General features: G+C 33.5%; 1 protein-coding gene across 3 annotated transcripts in view; it reads left to right on the top strand.

The window, feature by feature from the left end:
* The window catches only part of LOC149786407 (uncharacterized), a 144,192-nt gene extending 125,610 nt beyond the window's left edge, over window positions 1-18,582 (top strand). For all 3 annotated transcript variants that reach the window (XM_089976829.1, XM_089976830.1, XM_089976828.1), the window contains 4 exons: window positions 6,849-6,890; window positions 7,840-7,953; window positions 13,868-13,910; window positions 15,089-18,582. In XM_089976829.1, the coding sequence (XP_089832955.1) occupies window positions 6,849-6,890; window positions 7,840-7,953; window positions 13,868-13,910; window positions 15,089-15,114 (225 nt within the window). In that variant the 3' untranslated portion in view covers window positions 15,115-18,582. The remainder of the gene's footprint in view (window positions 1-6,848; window positions 6,891-7,839; window positions 7,954-13,867; window positions 13,911-15,088) is intronic.
* Window positions 18,583-20,644: the final 2,062 nt, after the last annotated feature.

Below are 20,644 nucleotides of genomic sequence, written 5' to 3'. Positions count from 1 at the left end.
CAGTCCGGAACGCCGTATCAAAACCAGGCAGTTTCTCTCAGCAACTAAGCAAAACAATACTGTTTAATAATTATGAATTACTTTGAATAAATACGAATATTGATCTCATACAAGAATTCAGAGGATACTTTTCACCAGACTGATATCTAGGAGATGTCATGGAAAAGACAGCAGCTATCACATAGCTAAAAAAAATCCAACAGAGTTGTCAAGAATGCTCTCAAGATTATTTATGAGAAGTCAAATGAGAATCGAGGACACCTTCATTCTTATGCCGATATTGCCATCGAAATATTGCGATCTAGAAGGCTACTAGACAAGGAATACAACAAACATGGTCATCATAAATCTATCTGACTTTGTTAAAACCAGTTAATCGCAGCTTTGTCTGGTGCGATGAAACATTTGATGGCAGAATCATTTCTTGATTAAAGATTGTGATGACCGCAGCGAGCTCACAGGTTTGTGTGTCGGCCTTAAAGTGGAATCCTACAAAAAGTATATAGGTCTCAATTTTTGTTTTGTTGTTTGTTTGCTTGGGGGTGTACATGGACAAACTCGCCATCTAACTTGCCTTTTCCAGTCTTAGGAGACTTTATGCCACTTCTGCAAGGTAGTCCTTGTTCAATCTTATGTAATTAAAGTTGTCATGAGAATATTTGTCCTTTTCACTGTATTCTGGTTAATGTAATCGTCAGGTATTTTTCTATTCTTCTCATAAAATGCAGCAGCGGCTAGATTATCTTCTTGCCTCAGTTTTGTTGATGTTTTTCAAGGGTCGCTTCAAGAATGTTGGTTTGTACTCATCATAAAACAAGTGTCTTGGGATGTGGAATAAGCATTTGTTGACTTTTTAAGACCTCAAGAATTTGATATTGTTGTCGTTCCTTTTCATGACCTGGGTCATCAACATCAGGTTGCTCTGGATTGTTATTACCACAAACATTCGTTGTGTCAGGAAGTATCACAACCTTCTATATTTATATCGCCAAAACGTTAACCAGTCCCATCATACAAATTACGAAATCATTTTGTGCAGTGATCAGTTGTTTATGATTTTATAGGCTTGACATGACGGTCATTGCACTCGTATTTAATGTTTATGTTCTTTATCCACTTCAACCATTTCTCAAACTCTTACGTTTTTTGTTCTGACTTTAACTGAGCTGCTCGCATGCTTGCTACTGAAACATCTTTATCTTAACTCATCAATGTTCACACGAAACGGTTAAGTCTTAAAATCCATACGAATGTGATCAGTATTATCGTAGTGTATGTTTTACTCATTTTTATGGAGGAATATTGTGTATTTCATCAAAAAGCAATTTGTAAATATATTTCTCAATGATCACAGTCTCTAACATATAATTTATTTTACACAAAATCATCTAGTGTAAAGGTCTAAAACTAATTTAGACCGGGATTCGCTTGTACTGCATCAACTCAGTCACTACAGACGCAATATTGTCGTACCAGAGTTGTAATGTTAAATGAAGACAAAAGATGGTCATATTATATCAGTACTCGAATAATGCACAGTCCAGTTGTCGTTGTCAGTTTATGATTCTAGATAATATGCCTCTTAATTGAAAGAGTCAGATAGTAAAATATTCGGTACAACTAATCTGATCACCAATGACTATATAACGGTAGCTGTAGCCCATTCATTACTTAGAAAAGCTATTTATATATGGCCCGCAAAAGCAATTACTCATTGTGGGCTGCTGAATATTTTGACGACGCAGAAATGTACACAAATTTCTCAATAGGGAGATCGCGATGTCCAATCATATTTTCATTTCCTTGGAATCTTCATACGTGTTGGTTGTAACATATGTGTTATCTGTTGGCAAGCCTAAATTTCTACAAGAGCTACGTTGACTCCAATGTCAGTGACTTCAAACATGGTCCATAACGTATTGTCAGATATATTGTAAAGAAAACTACCTATGGACTGCGGACCAGAAATAACTCCTAATGACTTTCTAGCTGAAATTTAGCCAAACATTATGATGATTATCTTGCTGCAGTAGTTAGTTTGGCTGATGCATTAAGAATCAGGTTAAAATCTGCACTAAACTTGGTACTAGTGATGTCGTCTACTTACTTTTGGCCGCGAAATTGTATATGTGGGTGTCTTGGCAGGGTTTGTCATCTTCCTGGAATGCATGTGAATATCGCCCGTCAGTGTGCCGCCCGCCTGGTAAAGAAATAGCCAACTGGATGCCAATATTATTCGAGACCAATCATGCCAATACAGAAATCAACGCATATTGGGAAAACTATTAATGATTACAAGAAAGTAAGCAGTACCATATGTGTCTGCATAATGTTTCTTTGCCGCTTTATACTAATGATGTCGTCCACATACTTCTTTTGTGTCCGTGTCATTACTATATATGGCTGGCGTGGCAAAGTCAGTGGTTTTCCGTTAGCTCATGTGATTATTGCTAGTCATGGTGACGCCCGTTTTCGTTAAAACAGCTAATGCAGAAATAGTCATCTGGATGTCAATATTACTCGAGTCAAATCTTGAACCTAAGGAAAGGAACCGCTCACTTGGACAACTATCATGAGCAGACGCCACAAGTACTTAAGCCGTACCATATTTTCTTTATAAGTTTGTTTGCAGCGTTTTATCATTTCTGGTTTACCCACATTTGTAATCTTTAACCTTTTAAACATGTTTAGCGGTCATTTCATTGTGTCGCCCTCTTTGATCATACATTTATTAAACTCAGCGTCAGTGATTTTATCTGTTGCGGTACTGCTGGTGCTTCCAAAACCAATACGCGTGTCAAAAGCTGTATGATTAATTATTTGGGATCAGCTAGTATATAAACGTCAAAACCAAATATCAAGGCACCATTTATTTATTTCCAGGTTGTCATTCGGAGATTATTAGTCCATCAGTTCGTAAAAGAGATATTGAAACATGGTTCTAAACATTGGGCTTATTTACGACAACGTGAATATGTACACGCTAAGTCCGGGTCAAAAGAGCTCTTAATAATTTTCACCAAATACTTAGAGACAAAACAAAATTTTACAATATTGGAGTCAGAAGAAATAAAGCTCCTAGAATATTGTTATTTTATTTAACGACATCAAAACTGATCGCGACAAAATGAACAAAATCAGAGAATATTTTCTCTATCGCAAAATAAACGATGTGTTTCTACCTACTGAGCATTATCTTTTTTCGACCTATCAAAATCTGTCGCAATACCTATTGCTGTTTATGTTTTTTGGTCTAGACAATATTAACATTGATTATGTCGTCTGTGACCACTGTAGTGGCATGAATGCATCGAAATTCAAGCATAAACAAACATGTTGCGGTTTGTATCAGAATACTCTAACCCTTTTAACGAGCCTCCAGTCGATTATTCCCCTACATAATACGAATACGTGGAATAGCTAGACAGGGACACCCATTAGATGAATAAGCCTGGCACAATAATTATTGACACTCGCCATAAAGATTTTCCAGACGAATATTGCACCGCCGGCAAACTTTCTTGCTTGGACAGGTAGTGGAAGACATCAGCAACTGTATGCCTACTGCCAGCTACATTATCAACCTGATTTTGATGAGTGATGACTACGGCAGAAGCTCAACAACAAGCATTTTTGTGCAAGGATATGAGTAATCTAGCATACATGAACAAGTATTTGCTACTCACTGCACATCTTCCTGATTTCCTGAAGATCTTTGTGCTATGGCTGGCCCAGCCGAAGTTGTGCCATTCATAATGCATTTATTTATCCAGAAAATTGCAACTAAAACTTTTGCAATAAGAAGCCATCTCACTCATGGGCATAATGAAGTTTTTTATGCTTGTACGTAATACTGATGGACGCTCTTGTTCTGGTACGCCTTGATCCTAAAGTTTATATGCATAATGAAGCTGGTGATGTTAATCGCCAATTCATTTTTACGAAACTGTCTCTCAATATGCCCTTTTGTATCACGCGCTTCAATTATGCAAACTTTTTTCCTGATTTTGCAAACTACGTTATTTTGAACAGATGCGCATCTATATGTGTGCAACGTAATTATCAGCGCAGTTGTGAGTAACGAGAATAGCTCCGTTATCTGGCAGAGAGTTATCAAGGCAGATCTTTTTAGAGTTTCAACAAGCTGATCGAGACAAAGACCAGGAGCAAAGTAGCGACGTATATGAAAACCTGAGAATGACACCTATCACTGTCAGAGTCAATAGTAGTTAATATACTTTATACTGATACTGGAACAAAGATAATCCAAGTGGACTTTGGCAACCTGCACATCGTTTATCATTTTGACGTTTCTAAGCATAGAGTACAAATGATTATTTGGCAGGTGTAGAAGTTAAGTGGACTTTTCAACCTATTCCACCAGCCGTCGCCATAGACTATTACATTTATGATCTGATCACCGCAGACATGTTTTTATTATGCTTTATGCTTTCAGTGGGAGGATGATTGTTATTGTCTAAAAGAAGTATTGTAACGAGCCATACTACTGCTAAAGCGGTTTGACACCATCATAAAAACACATTCATTATCGAAACACATACACAAACACAAACACATACGGATCCTTTAGACTTCGAAATAGCCGAATAAATCAAAGTCAGAAAGGGTGCGCTCAACTACAATAAACAGTATTATGATTTTAACAAAGTAAAACGTTATAATGCAGACATAACTCTGACATTTTCTGCATACAAAGTATCTCGTGTTGGTGGCGCCTTGTCAGCAATCGTATCACATGTTGTAACGTGAGTTCCCAAAGATTGTAAGGCTGATGAAAGGAAAACGATATCTGGCGTGACAGAAAATGCAACCAGCGACAGAATTTTGCAACGCAGAACATTTGTCTAAACAGTCTGCACAGAAATGTCGTATGAGCAATCTCTCTGTCAGAAGCGTCCCGTTAACAGATTGCACTGGCCGCATCACCAGGTTGCACATTGCAAATAAATCTGGCATTACAACAATTATCTTCTTGCGGTGACAATCTAATGTTGACACACGACAGCATGGCGGAGTCCAAAAACATAAACCAGCAACGACATGATTTTGTTACTTGATTTGTCTGCAGCGCAACTAAAAGAGCAGGCTGGAGTCTAACCACTGCTATCACTGCTTGCTCCAGGTATTACGACTCTATCGTTCTAAACTAAGTAACAGAAAAGTGGCAAAATCACCAAGTGTTATAATATTTAAAAAATAGTTTCATTACAATACAAAGTGAAAATGCAAACATATCTTTTTCAATTGTTAATTATATCCCAAATACAACGACAAAAGACATGTTTTGGATGAAGACATTCGTGGCATGGCTTAACGCAAACAATTATAAATCCCATATATGTTCGCAGAGTTGAATCTAATCTTAACTACAAAATTGGAACAACTATCATTTTCTACGCCTGAAAAATAATAATATGTCCGATGCAACACCCATTGATACTTCGAAGACATACGCTATATTCCTTGCGATTCACAGAACGTACTTCACAAAATGAATACAGCTACCGACAATCAATAACTTGGACGTTTCTTATAAGGCAACATTTTCTACGTTGCTGATTCTGTTATTGGTTTTGTCCCCGTTCAAATGGTTTAACAGTATCCGTGCTCGAAACACCAACTAAATAGTAAACATTACTGTTCGGCGGCCTGGCACAAATTTATTTCTCAAAATATGATACATTTTGCCCTGCTCCAAACAATATATTTTCTTATTGAAATGTTGATTGTTGATTCTTCTGGCAAATGTTGCAAATGAGCAAGCACTATTGGTCCATATAATTTAATTCCATTCCGTTGACTTTTACTTGACTTTGTGCTCGCTTTCCTGCATTCATCCAGGCCATATATTTTCTAACTGAAATGGTGATTGTTTTCTTGTGGCAAATGTTGCAAATGAGCGAACACTATTGGTCCATATAATTGTATTACATTCCGCTGACTTTTACTTGACTTTGTGCTCGTTTACCAATCTTGCCAATACATCTTTCAGATATATTATTATACAATAATCCTGCATTTAACAAGAATTTTTAGTACATGTATAGAAGTAAATACAATGGATACCACTTAAATTTAGAGGATTTGTGGAAATCTGATATTTAGAGATATAAAGATGGCCAGAGGTTTTGTCTTAAACTTATATATAAAAGGCAAATGATAGCCTGCATTCCAATTAGAGATGTACGTAATCTCATATATAGTATAAGACTAACTGATGTGGTACTATAGTAAAAAAAACCTGTTTCTTAGCGAACCGGGGCGCATAACGAACTCTGCTTTCTCCCAGTCACATTTTCTTGACATTTTCAGCTACCGTTCTCACGTACCTGCCAGATCTATGTATCCAGCGCCTTGGAACCCAATTAAGTCTGCAAGTATAAATACTCGATAAATGGGCGTTCGGACTACGGGACAAGGTCCCATCTTCTTATAAACATCGTTTTTACACCCATGACGTGTCTCTTACAAACACCCAGTTTAATAATATTAATGTACCACACAATATTTAGTGATTTCGTTGTTCTTGAATTTGACCAAATATGTAGCAGTTCTGTAACAACAAAATATATGTTCGACCTACAAATTATATTCCAGCTGACTGTTATATATATATATATATATATATATATATATATATATATATATATATATATATATATATATATATATATATATATATATATATATATATATATATATATTGTTAATGTGGAAGATGCTGGACACTGTCTTTGTTGCACTTGGCTGTAGGCACCATTTCTTGAAGAAGTCCATCTATTCCTCCTGGTCCTTGTTCATATATATATATTCTTTTTCTATTTCAGGGCCTGTTTATTTTTTTCTTTCACTGCGTACTGAACAGTCAGGTGAGTTTCTGACAGGGTGCCGAGATTTATAATGAAGCCTTGATTTTTCAGATGACACGTTCGGCAGGGTAGCTACGAACATATCATAGCCCTTGTATTTGGAATTCTTATGCCGTCTATAGTGTCATTAGACTTTTAAAACACTTTCAGGAATACTTATATTGAAATTTATGCGACACGGTCCCTAACCTTTTTTTTTATATAATGAACATGTTACGAGCCTAGGATCATACAAAACGTAACAGGAAAAAAGTGAAGACAACAAGCTTTGTAAAATTTAACAAATAATTTATTTCCCTAGAATATCAAGTAAAATTTGAGAAAAAAATGAGCATCCGGTATTACAAATTAAATTCAAGAATAATCCAAGACCTACAATATATAAGTTATATTAATAAAAAGTCCTGAATGAAACTTAGTTTGAATCCCGATGATATTCAAAATGTAAGACAATTACGTCATTAATATAACTTTAAAATATTAAGGCCCTTCCTGTTGCCTTACCAGACATATCTTTTACTAATCGCTTATTTGTGTATTATTTATTGCACTTCAAGACATGTAGTGTTATATCGCATGTAGCTTATCCGGCCTTATGTGCATTGGGATGGATCTGAACTTCGACCCCGTGATTGTTCAAAACATACCCAAACACCAATAATACTCGAGGGTTCACATAATTGCTCCACTGTCCAAATGTCAAGTTTGATTCTCACACCTTCTAAAAAAAAGCCGGCGATACTGCGATACACTCCATCTGTCCATTCCATATCTCCTTCTAAATTGATGGATGGTTTTGGTCACAAAGGTCACATATACAAAAGTATATATTTTGATTTTTTATGTTGCCGTCGGTAATGCTCAATCTTTTAAACATTTAGAATGCAAACGGTTTTCTCTCTCATATATGAAGTCACTTATTACTGTATGATGTATAATGTATTTACAGATACGCACTGCTATGCAAGAAAAACGTAGAAGGAAAAAGAGCTTGGAAACGTCTACAAATCCCGGAACTGCATCAAACGATGAATCAATGAGAAGGGTGAAAGATATAAAGATGGTAATGAAAGCTTACATATAAAACTGTACTTAAAAATTGAATGACTTTGATGCATATATGCGAGGAATAGTCATTTTTTTAATTCATCATATCAGATAATCAATAAATTGCATTTGGCTACGTAAGACACGGGAACCTAGTATAAGCGTGTCTTTTATATTATTCACTGTGCGGGAGGACGTGCACTGAATTAGCGTCTTTCATTGATAATATATCAGGACATTGTCTGACAATTTTCTATAAGTATGTCATAGGATTTATACTGGTGAATAACGAAAAATCTTGTTTTAAGTATGTTATTACTGAATCGCCCATAAATACATAATATCACGTGACATGGTTTTATGTACTATTGTATGATGAACGACCAATTGTAACGTCATGTTACGTATGTAAAAATGTATTTTGTGCTGTGTGTGTTTAACTGCATCCAATAAGTGTTTGACAACACCCTATCAGGGGACAATTTACTGGATCAGTGAAAGCAATGCATTTCCATAGAAAGTCACATGCTGGTTAACTCATTGTCATATACATTTAATTACTTACTCTTAAAACAAAACGAAAATTCCAATTTTGTATATAATGATAAGATAATGTTCTTCTCCTGTGTTAATACATTATGTATTTAATCTTGTAGCACAAAAGCTATATATCTGAACACGTCTTCGCCAGTTCTTAACATATCATATTTTCGTACAATGTGATGAAATATATCCGGTATCTACGTACGAAAAGAAAATAACAATCATCACCCTTGATAGCAAGTTAGCTAAAACGGTGAGGCATTAGAAAGTAGTTTCACCTGATGTTAGTAAAGACACATATTTGCATTCGTCTACATTTTGAGAACAATATGAAGCTCGTGAGAACGATTGTTGTTGTTGTTGTTGTTGTTCTAGGGTAAACGCCATTTTTCAGCACAAGATAGGCTATACATGACGGCCAGTATAACTGGTGGAGGAAGAACCCTAGAAAATCCAGGGAAGAACCACCGACCCACGAGAAGCTAATGGCAGGCTTTCCCACGTACCCACGCTAACCAAGCCTTGTACTCGAACCCACGCAGACAGAGGTGAGATGGCAGTGATCCGGAACGTGAGCGCTTTAGACCACTCGGCCACTCGGGGCCCCCTGGTGAGAACGACACAATATCAATATATGATGAGTCAACTAAAATAGGTTCCGAGATTTTGGAGAACAAAATTCAAAACAACTTATGCTAACTCGCTATATGAAATACATTTTTTAAAATCAATTATAAGTTAGATATTTTTCTTAAATCTGATGTCATTAAAAACAATTAATTAGCAATACGTTTAAAATTGCTGAAAAAGTTGATGCTTTAAATGTTCATCTGTTGTCTTATTCACATCAACTATGAACAAATTATCAATCGTGAAATAGTATGACAGTTTTCCCTCTGTCAACACTAGAGACAACATGTTCCGAATGTGCTTGTGCAGAGTTCGACATCACCAAATATGAAAATTGTAGAACAAGACAAAAAACTATTTTAAGACATACTTAAGACATATTTAATAGGAAACTGAAAGTCTGATTATGCACATAACTGTCAATCAACTGTAGGAATATATATAACACAGGCAAGAAAGAACAATATTTTGTATCTGTCAAATTGTCAGAAAGTACGAAGTTTAAAATTCCGCCGTTCAAATTTCATCTCGTTTCACGGTATTAACATCGATTGATCTAGATTGAAACAGTACTCAGTTTTTAAACATTGGTCTTGATCACATATAGCAAATGCACTGCCTCCTTTATGAACTGTAAATCTGATCAGGCAAGTATGCAAAACCACTGGCAATATTTGGTTTCTGTTCCACTGTCATTTTTGTATATTCATTTTTACATGATATTTATTCAAAGTATTTTAACTGAAAAGCCAAAAACAACAAACATTTGTCAGGTTTTTGAATAGCAAAGAATTGGACTTAGTCCAGTTGGAAAGAACTGGGACTTCAAAGACAAAATTAGTAACAACTTAATTTCTTCAGGTTTGGAACCGTTCACACCACGTATTGAGAACAGTTATTGCGAATGGAATATAAATGGAAATGACTGGTAAAGACATAATTGAAAACGAGTTAGCAAATGTGACTAGCGCGAAATAAAAAAACAAATTTCGTACGATTAACTAATTACAGAGTTTACTAAATGAACTGAAAAATGACTACATGTTTTCAAGATGGAATTTAATACATTCTGGATTTTCCTCTACCTGCACTGAGTCTTACTTTGATAATATTCAACCATATCAATTTTAACTGCCCCCAAAAAATACATTTAAAAGTTGTTTTGATATTATTATAGGATCCAGAAAATTGTGTTCCAACAGAGCAATATAAACAAATATTCAATGGCTATAGAGGTCTTCAAGACATTGCTTACTTCAAGGGTTTTCAATTGATACAACAGTGTTAGCTAATGCAGTAGTATTTCGTGATGAACAACACAAGCAAACATAAATTAGTAAGGCTTGATTTGAAAAGTATACATTTTAACAGATTCAGTGATAGTTATATTAAATCAGTTTACTTCGAACAAGATAATAACATTAAGATTAAAAGAAAGGAAAATATAAATGCCACAATTTAACATTTTGTTTGGTTTAAATAAATAATTGTGTTCAAATCTAGGAAACGAAATCAAATATGTTCCCCGTATCGTTTACTGTGTCTAAATACTTTTTCATTACGATATTCTGCCAAGCAGCTAACGGTGGACGTACTATTCCTGTACTGAATCTGATGAACTGAATCCATGGGCAGTTTTTTTTTACAACAGTATCATACTTTGTCCAAGATTTCTATACCAGACTTACGACAGAACGTAGCCATTGAAGGATCGAAATTGTATAGTGATATATCCTGATGACATATTTAATAAATGCCAAGCGTTACTGTTTGACGTTTACCATAGAGTCAATCATTTCTTTCCAACTGATAACTGTATATAGAATCCTGTACAATGACGATGTCAAATAGAAAGTAAATGACTTCACTATACCAGCTTTAAGTGGTAAACATTTTCAAATAACTTTCTTAATGACAATACAAAAATGCAAATCTGTAATCAACGTCAACTCGTATTTTGACACCGATTTGATTTAATTATCACTCGACTGAGACCAGTCAAGCATACCACTGTTACCGTTGAACGAATAAATCGTTTTCTGAGTATATGTGCTACCAATTTTTAAAAATGTACATTTTTTCTTTCAAAATTTTCTTGCGACAGTTAGTTCTTCATCGCAAGTAGCTCATGTATATACTTTCTTTTTTTCAATGCCCTTTAAAAGCACAAAATCACATTTTGATTGTTTTTAAAATAATGAAGATACAATTAAACATTTTTAGATTGTTTTAATTTAGATCATAGACTACCTTATTTACTGATCAGATTTGAATTTAAACCAAAAGATCATATGCCCTGCCATACTGACCCCTAATGTACTTACTATAATTTCAGCAACTTCGGGTTAGCAATATCATGTAATGCTCTTAAACCAAAACCAAAGTTGTAGCAATATTGTAGGAAGATTCATGATAATTTACCCAAGATGTTTAAACTCTGCATAGTTTTAAATATCATACTGAAACATAAACACTTGTTTTTTGTTTTAATTTTAGATCGGCTGCAGTCACATTAGAATTTGTAGTCTATGTTGGTTCATACCAGAGTCTTTTGTAAAAAAAATTATTTTTAGCCTATCTGCACTTCCATTAGAAGCCCTAAATTAAACAATTTGACGTAAAGGTTAATTGGTGTGGCCGTAATTATACGTAGTGCACAATGCAATGTTGCATTCATAAGTAATTCCCCTGTCATATATACATATCGGAAAGAATTTTTTTACTGGCCAATTGGACGATGTGCCAGGACCTATATGCATTGAAACTTAAAATGCCCCATGCAAGACAGTAATACACATAAATATGACCGGTCCACAAACGTTAAAGAGTAGGAGGGATAAGAGATTTAAAAATGCGATAGTAAATTAATGCCTGGTTTAAATCAGTTTATTCTGATTTATTCACTCTGCATATGAATATGAAAGATAGAACCAATTAATGCATGGAAGCATTGACTAATACGAGTGGTGAGACAATAGTCACATATACAAAAAAAACAGAAATTGCAAATCTATGATAGGATGATTCATTCTCAGTTTTGATACTACTTATATACCCATAACTATTTTGAACTATTGTTAGTTGCACTTAACATTCTTGAAGAAAGTCCTATTTATGTATTGCTAAAGATATTATATAAAGCTAGATAATCAATTTATCGTATTAAATATTGAAAAGGTATTTGCTGACAATTTAAAAGAACAATGATCAATTACGTAAGAAAACATTACAACTATGATGATCCGATATAGCAACAACATTATTTCCTATACATTATACTATTGAAAAATAACTATATGTGAAACTTCAAAATACATGTATCATTTAGTTTTCTTCAGACAAATGGCGCCGCGATTGGTTTGGACATATCCACTTTAAATCCCAATACCAAATGTGATAAATCAAATAAAGCAAACGTAATGGTGAAATATATATGCATGATATTGAAAGCTTAAATTGTTTGTAAATATCTGTCGATGCATCACAAAAACTGAAATACTTTCTTGTGAATAACTTATGGAATAGCCATGATTTAAAAATATAGTCTTTGGTATCTTCAATACCTGCACGTAAAAAATAGATATATACATTGCTAAGGACAATTTGCACATTGTATCTTAAGACTGGTTATTATTCCTTTAGCAACTTGCGTTAAGCAGTAATTTTTGAAAACCAAAAAGAGCATTTGGGATTGTTTTGCCTATATACTTGAATTTCTCTCAAAATCTATTCAAAGTATGAACCATCTGTCCAATTGGCAATGGAAATGAGACTTACCTAGAACAATAACGCACACCATAACGGCTTCAACTGTGTTAACGTATATTAAATTCATCTTTATTATGGAAATGCTTTTTAAATTATATTGGTAGGATGGGAAATTAGTCTTGAGTGTACAATCTAGATAGACTGAATTTTATTTTAAGCGAAATGATTTGTTTGTCGAAACAAATGCTGGATCATTCGAGTTAGAGATACCTTTCACGTATCACTTTTTCCATCTGCAATAAAGGTTCTACGTCAATAACATAACAAATCTACGTTTTGATAACATTTAATTACAGTCACATGCATTTGGCGTATGAATTTTGTTTTAATAAAGTTAGATAGCACAACTGCCCCTCAAAACATTTGCTTTGCTTAGTGAGCTCTTGTGAATGAATTTATCGACGTGCGTTTTTGTTTGTTATGCAAGAGACATCCAATTAGACCACAAAGTATAGCAATTGGCAAGCGATTGTGTTACACTGCATGATTTTGTGACTAGAAGCGATGTGTACACATGATACATGCATTACGGTTGAAAACTACCAAATAAGTTACACTGAAATAATGTCAAAAGCACGTCTTGTTTCAAGACAATTTTTGAAGTCAAGAACACCAACCTAGTACTTCTGTGGAATTTAGTTTTCTATGGAGCTTCTTAGAAACGATATTATATATCAAATTTTAAACAAATTGTTTAGAGAACAGTTATTTCCTATTAGAGACATATTCCACAAATTAAGCATTCTTTAATATTCCGTCAACATTTTCATGTGACCATATTTCTTGCTGAAGAACTTCATTTACAATTGGGTATGTGGGTCTTTGAAATAATTTAACCCCTTACTTCACTCCGGAGTAACAAATAATGTGATCTAATTCTATACCTTACGAGAACGTGCAATTATTTCATGCAAAAACGTAATACCCCATACAAATGTGTTTTAAAATGTTTTGTTTCCTCTTATATGACTTTATATAAACTTTTGCAGAATAATACAATTCACAGACGCCAACCAAGTGACACAGAGACTGGTATGTATGAAAACGTACCTTAATATAAATCTGTTAAGTCATAGGTAAAATAAAATAAAGCCATCATCAGAAGAACGGTATGATGAGTGTTACATATAAGGGTTTAAATTTAATAACAAGATTATGTAAAACCCAAACAAGCATTCACGTTTTATAAAATACAAATTTATTTAAGTAAAATATAAAATCAAACAAATCAGACAATTAAAAATAACTTACAGTGTATAAATTCCTATAATGTAATCTTAATAATCTTAATTGTACTATCAATTTGTCTCCAATGCGAAAACTATTCAAAGGTATCATGAATGAAGCTTCTAAAGTGCTTATGTGCTGCTATGATAATGCCACTGAATTGCAGATAATTATTAATGCAAATGGTTTTAATTTAATGTAATCTCATAAGCAAAGACTATATCTGAAGTCCTTGAACGTTTCATATAATGCGATTGAATAAGTTAAATAGTCAAGAATTTTTTAACATAATCACATGATCCAAAAATCAATGATTATCCACTCAGCTCAATGACTGTTTTCTTCTCTGTAATTGTACACACACTCACATAACTGCATAAAAATAAAACAGTTGGTGCGTATGGTCATTATACAGAGTCCATTTGCGTTTCAAATAAACAGTCTCTGAGTCTAAGTAATTTCTAGAACAATTTGAAACGTATTATTCCCTTTCACAATTATTTAGTCGTCAATATACACAAACGGTTTTATACCTTCAAAACGTATTGAACCAATTAAATGCTAGAGCGCGCGTGATACTTCTCCATGAGATAATTGCATTTGGAATCACACATTTTGTTTACGTGACCCCCATTCATATTAACGTATCATGACTGATCTACTTAGTGTTTGGTTTCACCCCAGCGATCGGCCTTGTTATGAGTGAATTCTTACGACAAAATACACATGTACATTTACTCCAGCACTAACCAGTAAATTAAAGGAATTAAAATACAACTGTCCTAATCTCAAACGACTTAAAATGTATATTATAAATTGAAAAGATGATGCATAATTCCGTAACATAAGTTGTAAACCTTTTTCTTCAGAAGCAGTACGTAAAATATAAGATTATATAATTGTATGTATTTACTTCAGGGTATCATGTTTCACTTGATACATTAAACTCACTGTATGCAATGTATATCTATTCTATCTTGCAGATTTTGTAAGTGAGACAGAGGAGTAGTATTACAACTAAGCTTTGTATGGAGAGCGAAAATTGTCAACATGATGACCTTTATCCTATATTAAATGAGGAACATGTAGGTTGGACAATTCAAATTCCCAAATAAGGCACCTTCTAATATTGATTTTATAAAGTTGCTTTAGGAGCCTTGATGCATCATGGAATAGAGAAGCTCCCCATCTCGCAAATCACAGAAATCACTCTGCGTGGATTGAACATGCTACTAAACATCAGCCAAGATAACTCTTGTGTTAACCTTTGTATTATAGCTTATGTGTTATAATGTATAATCAATTTGACACAGTGGTCATTTCTACTTAGCCGCTGTTTCTTGAAATCTTTTATACCAGATTATGGTACAAATAGACCTGTGTTAAGTCAGCATCTGTATTAGATCGATATTTTGTCAATTCCCAGATCGGCTTGCTTAAGACATAATTAACCGTACATCAAAGTTATAAAATTGTTAAAATTTTCATTTTAATCAGAATATATTTTGTGAGCAATATTTTCAAACTTAAAATACCCTACATACTCAAACTATACTCTTTGATATAAATATATTCCGAGGTATTAATCAAATATCGATTACATATACATTATATAATGCCAGATTTATGGTTTTTGCTTTTACAATATATTTCTTACATCGTTGATAAATACCGCATCCATCTTTCATAATCAAAAGTCTTCATCATTATGACATTAGTTGTCCGTATGCAAATATTTAGCAAATGTGTTAAATTAATTTGCATTAGTTACCAAACTAACAGCAATATGGCCTGTTATTTAAAGCATTTTGCAAGTAAACCAAAAACACAGATTTTATGTCAAAAGTCAACTGATAGAAATCGTAGTTCGGTCCACTCAAAAAGGCATTCGCATTGTGCATACATATTTTGCTTAGCCAATAAAGCAAGGAAAACCTTCCATGGAATGATATAGCTGTAGTACATGATGATTACATTATTTGTAGATATTATCAACCGTTTAAATAAAATACACACGACGAAAAGTTTATTGGTGATTCAGGCCACATATTCAGTAAACAATGTAAAACAGAACGTTGAACTTAGAAATGATATTTGAAACTGAAAATAGCTAACGTTACTAACAACAATGGTTCAGTTTCATATTTTTCCACTTACTGGTACATTTTCGTTTATGGTAATAAACCCTAAATTGGTTTCAAACTGTTGAGTCCTGAGACTGTTTGATTGCGTTAATCATCTTTTTGAGTCTAGTTTACAACAGTACTTCCCATAATCTCTCCGTTACATCTATTAAATATGTCCAGCTGTGTAACCGATAGTCAGGTATGTTAATTTGGTAGAGGTTTGCTTACTTTGCTTTGTATTTTGTATAATTGCAACAATTTCCCGAAGCATAGAAGAAAGAAAAGAAAAGGAAAATAACACTACAGACTCCTTTAGTCCTTAGCACGAGTTGCCAATATATTCCTTAATAGGAAGATACATTTTTAGAAGAAATCTTATTTTAATTGGTATGGCAATCCATTGAGTTCGCTCGTGTTATCTGTTTTCTTAGTGAAAACGTGTAGTGAAGTATTTCCTCTTTGTTTATGCACATTTTATATAGTATTGCACGTTTTTTTCTTTGCTTAATTTGTTCTTTGTGTAGTATAGTATTGCCAATAACGTTTTCGTGTAGCATAGACAACATGTACGCAATGTCAGACCGTTTTTATTACATTCTGAAAAGCGGACCTTTACAGTTAATGTAAATAGGTCAAAGTCGAAAGTAAGACATGATAGGATTCTTATTTAAAGATGTATACATATCGAGATTGTTAATCAGTTTAGTTCTTTAGCTTTGTTGTTTTATTAAAACAGTAAATTCGCCATTGCTCAAATACCGTTATTAAAATATAAAAAGCCTTCACTTTACATCCGTAAGATCAATAAGATGTTGTTATTTTAATTTAACCACTAGATGTCACCTATGTAATAAATGTGCAAAGTGTTTGATAAGTTCGATACGTGAAGTGTGGGGTTTCTGCATGTACATTGAAACAGAGAAATTCATGATATCAATTGTAAACAAAATTTGTGTCAGATCAAATATGTTTAAACTAAGTGGCGTACTCTCTCCTCTGCTCTCTGCATGTAGATGATAGTGGTTTATTCGACTGTTGTTTTCGTGAAAGGTTTAGTATTTCCTATTTTTATTTGCATGCACGTTGTGTCTGATATTGCTGCCAGTCGATCTGCCTTTTGTTTTATGTCTTGGTGGTGACTAGATAAGAGGACAAAATCATCTGCAAAGTACAAATATTCCAAGAAGGAGGTCAGTGATTATTGGATTCATCAATTTTTGAATTGGGTTTTCTCTTTCATGAAATAATTAATTTCAAGGACGAATATAATAGTGGAAATGTTACAATCTTATTTCACTTCTATCCTAACCTTAAGCTGTCTGTTGCTTTTCTCCACAAATAACCCTTCAATTGTAACTGTAACGACATATAATATATTAATGATCTTTAACATCTTCTAGAGTACTCCATGACTCAGAGGAATTTTCCCTACTGTGTCTATGTGCACACCGTGAAATGCTTTTTTTTCCAAATTGAAGAACATCACATAGAAGTAGTTATTCCAGTCTATAGTTTGTTGCCGCATTGATGCAAGAAAGACCTTTTTGCTGACTCCTTCCTTCTCTATCCTGGTGATTACTTCAAAACATGTACAATGTGATCTACGACAATTCGACTGAATATTTTACTAGTCCCAGAAAGAAGTGTAATTTCTCTCCAGTTGTTACAGTTGCATAAATGCCCTTTCTTTTGGGATCTTACGTTTTTACTTTCTTGATGGCATTGGTTACTTCCTCCATGGTTATGGGGTCCATTCAGCATGCAGATATCCAGATATTTGTCCGTTGTCTGAGGAAGACTCGGGTCTATTTAGAATTCAAAATGTTTTTTTCGTATTTTGTTTGTATTTTCTTTCTGTGATGAGATTGCCTATCCATGTGTTCCTTTGATGTGTACATCTAGGTTGGGTCCATATTCACCTATCGTCCTCTTTTGTTGCTTTGTACAGGGTCATCATATCATTCAGTTCTGTTGCGTTGTCTACGTTGCGAGGAGTTCGAAATTATGTGTATTGTCTTTCTCACTTCGTTGTCCTTAGTTGCATAGTTTTTGAGTATCTCTTTCAGTCTCCATGATTTCTTATTCAGCGATGATAATAACAACAATTAACTAAATATAGAAAATACATTTAGATATCTTTTCTTAATCTATATTACTTCATGTATCATTCTCTGTTATATAGTTATATCGTTATAATTGCATAAACACAAATTCAGATAGATATACAGTAGCGTTTTCAGAAGACAAGAGCCATTTATATATTTGGTCATTTATTCGCTTATTAGCCTTTAGTTTTGAACTTTATATGAGAACTGTAAAACTTATATCAAATAAAGATTATTATTATTTTTTGTTACTATTATTATTATTATTATAGTACAGTTTTATTGTATACAAGTTTTCTATTTCTTTTAAATCTTCCTCCACTTTCTCTTCAGAAAGGTGACTTTCTCAACGATTAGACATTATACATAAACGGGGCATTTTTTAAATGTCCTCTCTGTCCTAATTAATGGGTCTATAAGTATAAATTGATCCTAGTGCACCATGCATAAAGGTATAAATCTTACGCGTAGAAGCATCTCACGGATGAATCATCACTACACATTCAACGTTATTTTGTTATAGAATAGAAAAACTTAACTTGGGGCCAAACATCAAATGTCAGTGTCACAGTCGTCGATTAATGCAAGCATCAATGTATCCAATGAGAGTTTACAAACGGACTTTGTCTTGATGTAAACATTGGTAGATATAGCTCACAAGATGAATTAATAAAAGTACTTATAAAAATATAAAATATTGAATAAGGTGGCGCTCTACAATTTCATATTTTGCATAGGGTTAGAATTTTGAAGAAAATAAATTTTCCTGGTTTTCCTCACCGGTTATATTGGCATTTTAACAAAGACCTTGTATATTATAGGTATTATTCAAAGAACCTTTTATTTCTTTTTATTGTAGTGTGTGATTGATAGGTGTAATATGGGTTATACAGTATACAGCATGGCATTACTCCAGATGTACACCTTTCAAAAGACTGCTCGCTCCACTAGGTCATTTTCACCTGCTGAAATTCAGATGTAAATTGTATAACAAGAGAGCCGATAACTTTTTTTAACATTTTATATATTTTGTAATTCATTCATTGCACTTTCAGCAAATGATATTGTCTAGTCTGGCAAATTAATGTACCCTATTTTAATAGCTGCTACAGATAGTGTAATTTAATTAATTAATGCTGATTTGTTTTAGCACAAGGGAGCAGACATTTTAATTAGCAGTGTCCTTAGATCATATACAATTTCCAAAGGTAAAGTTTCGAAAGAAATGTCAGCACCATTGCATTAAAGCAGCATAGAGGTATGCCAACATTATCTCCACTGTGCATTTTTAAATGCAAACAACTTCACATTACATACGTTACTTTCTCAAAAGTACATACTAACTGGGGAGCGCTCCCTTAAAGAGAACATACGTATAATTATTGTATAACTTAATTTTGATTGTATGGCTAAACATTTAAGTTCCAAGCATCAAAACAGCCCTTTTGAATAATTCTTCTGTATTTTCCCTCCCAGAATAGTATTTATTAGTGCCAAAGCCTCTGACAAGTCCAGCCTTCCCCTCCGCCTCATGATATAAAGTGAGCTATTTTAAAAATATACATTACATTTTGTCAACATAGCAACCAATGTTATGCTGAAAGACAGGAACTTGAAACTGACCAGAATTATTCCTTAGATGTCAACAATAGCTTTTACAGATTGAAAAGAGATGGAACATATGAGGTTCATAAAAGTCAAAGGTCAAATTGCATAATATTTAACATTTGTTTATTATGGAAGAAGAGAATTTGCTTTTTTTAAAATTTGATTGCAAATAAATTAACAGAAACATTTTATATCTATATTTCGATTATTTAATGCAAAAGTTTTAAATTAAAATTGACTCTATTCCTATATTCTGAGACATCTAATTTCCCCATAATTAAGGTCACTATTCACACAAACATGCGTCATTGCAAATTATGTAAGCAACAGTAAAATGAGAATAATTAGCTTATCTTCATGCTTAACATCAATATTAATGTAGCATTTTATTTAGAACATCGTACATAATGATATGAAAACAATTTTAAAAAATTGCATACATTTTTATATTTGTTTTAAGATGGCGCTCTACAATTTCGTATTTTGCGTAGTTTAGAATTTTAAAGAAAAAGAATTTTCCTGGTTTTCCTCACTGGTTATATTGTCTATCTAAAAATGCCCTTGTGTTATTTAGGTATAGTTTAAAGAACATGTCATTCCCTTTATTTTGGTGAATGATTGATGGGTATAATATGGGTTATAGAGTATACAGCTTGGCATCACTCCAGATGTACACCTTTTAAAAAAGCGCTTGCTCCAC

This window comes from Sinohyriopsis cumingii, chromosome 12 (genome assembly GCF_028554795.1).
Source record: "Sinohyriopsis cumingii isolate HCF-2022 chromosome 12, ASM2855479v2, whole genome shotgun sequence".
Taxonomy (NCBI): domain Eukaryota; kingdom Metazoa; phylum Mollusca; class Bivalvia; order Unionida; family Unionidae; genus Sinohyriopsis; species Sinohyriopsis cumingii.
The sequence above is the reverse complement of the archived record's forward strand: the minus strand, read 5'-3'. Positions and strand labels throughout refer to the sequence as shown.